The sequence below is a fragment of the Psittacula echo genome, assembly GCF_963264785.1.
Source record: "Psittacula echo genome assembly, chromosome: 20".
NCBI classification, from domain to species: domain Eukaryota; kingdom Metazoa; phylum Chordata; class Aves; order Psittaciformes; family Psittacidae; genus Psittacula; species Psittacula echo.
The window spans coordinates 7,101,261-7,107,260 of NC_137756.1; the positions used below are offsets into that span (position 1 = coordinate 7,101,261).

A 6,000-nucleotide genomic window follows, 5' to 3' on the forward strand; every position below is an offset into this window, starting at 1 on the left:
ACTTTCAGTCTTTTTTCACACCAAAATACTTCATTTTTGCTACTTTGCGTAAACCAAACTCAATTAATTTACATAGCATGTTCTCATTTCCCTCATTTATTTTGATTGTCTCAAGCAAGCTGCACTGCTGGTAAATACCAGTCATTTAGAAGAGACAGATGAGCTCAGCCACATGTGACTCCTCACACAGTACCACTATAAATCATCACAAACAGCAACGCCAGCTCTTTGCTTCTTCCCACCCCTCCACTCCTGTCCCCACACCAAGGAAAAACACAGGAAAAGATAAAAACTCAGCAGAATAAAACCTCTGAAGTTCCACTGATCTCTTAGATTCCCAGTGAAGATACTGTCATTGTAGGATCTCCACCCTGGGAAACAGTATTCAATCAGTTATAGGGCTGAGCAAGATGGTCTGTGAGGATATCCTCTGAGCAAGAGATTTGGCTAGAAAACCTTGCAGAGCCCTTCCAAACAAAACTACCATAGAAAGATGTGGAACACCTTTCCCAGCACTGCACAACATCCTGCAGAATGGCCAGACCAAGACCTAAAATACTACTGTATGGAAAGGAGCACAGTACATCCACAGACTGCAATGATTCACACACAGAACAGCCGGAAGAAGGGAATATAGGTCGACAAGCTCTGTAGGCAGACACTGGATGACATGCTGCACCATAGTAAAGCCATTACAAAGCATGAATAATGACTTCATGGAGTAGTAAGCAGTAAGTGCAGCTTCTGCACTGGACATTACAGATCCTCCAAAGAGAGGTCTTACATCCCCTACAGATACGAAAACCATATGATTATCATCTCCTGGATCCTGCTGCACCTTCAAAGGCAACACACGTTACACATACTCCTCACCCAAGAGTTGCACTGGTGTACACCCTCACATCATTTTCTTTCTAAAGCATAAGTTAGTCCATACTGGAAAGGCACAGTGCTCCCCAAAAACCCCAGCCTTGTAATGGTGTTAAACTCAAACAGTCAGGAACAAAGTATCTTGCTCAGGAGCTTGATCATTCAGGTACTTCAGCTTATCCTGTTAGGTTCACCACTAAAGATAGGTAGAATGGTACTAAGTTACTCTTCAACACCATGACATTTCCATGTAGATAGGGACCACACACTGACATAACCAGGGTACAGAGTCCCAGCAAGACATGGATCTAGTTGTAAATTAATTCACCTAGCCCAAGACTTTTACAATTGTATTCCAGGCCAATTGCAATAAAACCAGCTACTAGGAAAAGCAAGCAACCATCTCATCCACCCATTCTTCTGCTGTGCCTGGAAACACAGAACCTCTTTTCCCTCCCATCGCCAGCCTATGAAATAAATAACAGAAGAAATTATTCTTTCTTACCTATATTCAGGGCTTGAGAAAGCAGCTTGTCTCCTTTGTAGCTTAACACCTTCCATTCCCATTAGAATAAAATCAACTTTATCTTCCCCTTCCCTGCTTTTCAGGGGTTCCACTGGGATAGGGTTCAGGACTCTGAATACAGTGCTCCCAACAAGCGCCTGATATACACCCTTGATACTCCCACTTACCTTTCCTCTTTTCCCCATGTTTTCAAACTGAATGTCCCCAAAGGCATCAGTAGGAAGTTCCTTAGTGTGCTTCTTGTAGTTCCATTTTTCATTGGTATTAACCTGAGTGCCCTCTATGTGTTGATTTTCAGGGTATCCACATTTACATAAGTTACCCCTGAAAGAAGAATGAACACACATAGAACCCCAGGTTATCATCCTGAGCACGCAAAAGCAAGTTCTGACATGTTTATTAACAAAAGACAGAACATTTTCACAGCTTGAGCTTAATGAGGACATTCCCAAGAAGTGTTATAGCCCATCCCTGGCAGTGCTCAAGGCCAGGTTGGACACAGGGGCTTGGAGCAATCTGCTCTAGCAGAAGGTGTCGCTGCCCGTAGCAGGGGGTTGGAACCAGATGAGCTTTAAGGTCTCTTCCAACCCAAACCATTCCAGGATTCTATGATTCTGCAATGAACCTAGAGCTTGTAGAACAAAGGGTGCCTAAAGCAGCAGTCACATGAAGTGCAAAGTCTGGGAGCAGGGCTGTACCAACACAACTCAAGCCAAGCAGCAGGTGGAGCTGCAGAACCAGTGGTACCTGGGACTCTACTTGGATTTCCTGCATGACAAGTCAACAGCTAAGAGATCAGCACCTAACCATGCTTCCTCCCCTGATAATCAGCTTCTATATAGCACTGGACAATGGAGTGGAGCATATCTCAGGAAGCAGGCTGTGTAGAGAGATGAGCTGACACTTCTGGATTGCCTTGCATATATGACCTTTTTCCTCATCACAAATAAAGTTTGGTCACCAGCTACTTATCTGAAACTACAACTCTGCATAGAAATGAAGAACATGAACCAGAACATCAGACACCATCAGAAGTGACCTAATCTGCTGCTAACCTAATGGGTACAGATGATTTCTTTCCCTTTTTGTGCTCTCATCCGTATGAAGAGTTCACTAAGATGACTACCCAGAGTAATCATTTCCAATGCAAACTCAGGGCGTGACTGATGTCTAAGCATGCCTAAGACATATTCAAATCAAGAAGCAATGGGAATCAGGTCTTTGAGCAGATTTTACAGGCAGTTTGTGTTTCTAGCACATTTCCACCACCACCACTTCTTATCTGATGCACAGCATGGGATGCAGTCACTACGAATGCCCTCCTCATCAACACTGAAATTGCATCAAAGGTAGAAAGAAGAACTAGGACTTCAGTTGTGCAGGACTAGGGAAAGCCAGGAAAATTCAGATCTTAGGCAGAACCTTGTGAAAGTGTTGAGGCACTGGCATCAGCTGCTGATTGATAGAACTGAACAGGAGCAGCTTGCACCCAGGCAGCCAAGAAGCCATCAGCACCCTGGCCTGTATCAGCATCAGTGTGGCAACAAGGCCAAGGCAGTGACTGTCCTCCTGTACTGGGCACTGGTGAGGCCATACCTCAAATTCTGTGCTCAGTTCTGGGACCCTCACTACAAGAGAGACATTGAGGTGCTGGAGCGGGGCCAGAGAAGGGCAGCGGAGCTGGTGCAGGGCCTGAAGCTCAAGTGTGATGGGGAACGGCTGAGGGACCTGGGGGGTTCACATGGAGAAGAGAAGGCTCAGGGGGGACCTGATCGCTCCCTACAAGTGACTGAGAGGAGGATGGAGCCAGGAGGGGCTGGGCTCTGCTCCCAAGGAACAAGGGATGGGACAAGAGGAAATGGCCTCAAGCTGCACCAGGGCAGGTTTAGATGAGCTGAGGAACAATTCCTTCCCCAAAGGGTGCTCAGGCATTGGAACAGGCTGCCCAGGGCAGGGCTGGAGCCACCGTCCCTGCAAGTGTTCACACACCGTGGAGACGAGGCCTCAGTGCCATGGGTTAGTGGTGGCCTTGGCAGTGCTGGGGTACGATTGGACTGGATGAGCTTAAAGGGCTTTTCCAACCTGGTTGATTCTATCAAGGTACTTGTGTATTAACCCCAAACCCTGTTATTTCCAGTTTTTACACAAACCCCAGGGTCTGGAGCAGTGAACTCCAAAGTGGAGGGTGTGTTCAAACGTGAAAAATGTAATATTAAAAATATTGTTTATTTCGTCTTTCTCTCTTCCTTTTTTGATTGCTGTGTTTGTGCCTGGTTTATTATGTATTATTACAGTACTAGATGTATCTAGCTTATAAATAAACACACACTGGGGGGGCAATGCTCAGAAAGTTGCTACTGATGGCTTGTGCAATAAAATTGTTTGGAGATCACTGGTATGGAAAGAAGAAGCACCCCGGGGTGCCCGGCCAACCACCAGGCTCCCAGGTTTTCTGACTGTGACTGCAGAATACCCCAGGCACACACAAACAAGACAAGCAAGGAAAGAGGTTGTCCTGAGGTCAGGCTGCATTGCTGGGTTCAGCCTCTTCATAAAGCCCTGAGAAGTTTGCTTGCCATTCGCTTAGCAATAAGAATTATAATAATCAGGATACTATAGAATTATACTATACAATTCTAATTAATCATTATAAGAATCACAGAAACATCCCCAGCTCCCAGCACCCCCATGCCTGTAAAACATAAGAGTATCTGCTTACATTGACTTGGTGTCCTTTGTGAAAAAGACACATTCTCTCTTCTTAAAGTTCTCTTGGATGAAGCTGACCAAATCCTTGAAAAGAATTAAAGAGAAAATTTACTTACAATAGCTCCTAAACCAGAAGAATAGATTTGACACCCTAAGAGTTGCTGGAGAGCCTATTTTAATGTCAGCTTTTAATCCAAAGACCCACATAGAAAATATATTAATTGACTTCAGTGGCACAATTCAGGTCCCTGTAGACTATGGAGCATTCCCATTTGCATGCACTGCCATGTTTGCAATAACTTACAGCACTGCCAGTATCTTTGGGGTTAAGTGATGCAGATACTGCTTAAAGACTGTGGCCAACACTTTTTCTTCCCAAAGAAATACAGAAGTAGACTTTAACATCCTCTAGGGTAGGAGCTATTTTAATTCAACACAAAAAGACCCCAGCAGGAGACCTGAACAACTTAAAAGTGGAGCTTTATGCGAGCTCAGTAGAATGCCAAGTCTCTCCAGCTTGTTTAACCATTAACCTGGAAACTCCGCAAGCACAGAGGAAGCTTTTACATTTGGGAAACGCAATTTCATTCCTAATGTGTCCTTTGCAAGGTAGGAAAGCAAAAAGAGATTTCTCACTTGATGATAAAGGTTTGGGAGTTTTGTATTGAAGAACAGATTTAGGTTGGGATGAAAAGGGAGGACATACAACTATTGTTAGTTTCCCATTTCAACAGAACCCTTGTAGTTAAACAGCAGTTCAATTCCAAGTAGAAAAGCATTAAAAGTATAAAATCCAAAAAGAAAATGGAAAAGAACATAAGCAGCCACAATGATGCAAGACCAGAAAAGTAAAAGGGAGGGAGAACTATTTGCTAAAGACCTAAGAGCTTGTCATTAGGCCTTCAGAAGCAAGAAAACTGCCAGACAATCACTGTGATCAGCAAAGCATTGAGGATTGAAAGGGATGTTTAACGTAATGATACGTTGTCTGCCTTTGCCATCAAGTTGCATGAAGAGGTTGGGGGATTCTTTATAGAGATTTTGGGATGAGAGGATTTGTCTCTGAAATAGGAAAAGGAATTGAAAAACAGAAGTGACTAAGAATGTACATAAGAGTTACAGGGATCAAAAAGGAATGCAATGCATCTTAGGCTTTAACCATGTTAACAAAGCACCAGTGCTACTGCTGCAGGGTCACTGGCTAGGAAGATTTCTCCATAAAGGGAAAACTGACAAATCAACCCTCTTCCTTCTGACATGACCCAGTTCATAAAGGACCATGGCTCACTCCAAAGACAACAGGCAAACTTATCAAGGATGGAGCAGCTACTCACAGCGTCACTGCAGGACACATCAATGCTGCGAGACATGCTGGAATAAAGGAGTCTGGAGCTCTCAAAATTGCCATTTCTTCGGTGCCGCATGGTGCTCATCGAGACGTGAAAGACCACAGCGGAGGGGGAGAGGTACCAGTACCCTAGGAAGGCAAAGGAGAGGTTAATTTGAATCCAGCATAAAGAATGAGAAAGGGTATTGATCCCTAAAAGGTGAAACTAACATTCAGAGAAAATATTTTCTCTTCTTTCACACTACAAAGACACTTTACTCTTTCTTTCCTTGCATGAAAAAGAACTCCAAGTCAACATGCTTTGAGAAAGGAACATATCTTATTCAATTCATTGCCATATCTCAACTCGCCTTCCCTTCTGATGGGCATGCTCACTATTCAGTATTCATATACAATAAGCAATCCCTAATGTAGTATATTTACAAACTAAAGGGGATGTTAAGGAGAAACAGATCCATCACAGAGAAAGCAAACTGCAGCTCATGTGGCCTGTCAGTACACCAGAAGCTTACAGTAGCTGCAGCACCTGAACACTGATCCTTCAGGG

General features: G+C 44.0%; 1 protein-coding gene across 2 annotated transcripts in view; it reads right to left on the minus strand.

The window, feature by feature from the left end:
• Positions 1–5,538, minus strand: part of TRPM8 (transient receptor potential cation channel subfamily M member 8) — a gene marked incomplete at both ends in the record, with an annotated part of 37,899 nt that extends 32,361 nt beyond the window's left edge. Inside the window, 3 exons of one of the 2 annotated variants that reach the window (XM_080632113.1) lie at positions 1,564–1,720; positions 4,116–4,189; positions 5,440–5,538. In XM_080632113.1, coding sequence (XP_080488239.1) covers positions 1,564–1,720; positions 4,116–4,189; positions 5,440–5,538 — 330 coding nt within the window. The remainder of the gene's footprint in view (positions 1–1,563; positions 1,721–4,115; positions 4,190–5,439) is intronic. The other variant, XM_080632114.1, reaches the window with a different exon arrangement.
• Between the last annotated feature and the right edge of the window lie 462 nt (positions 5,539–6,000).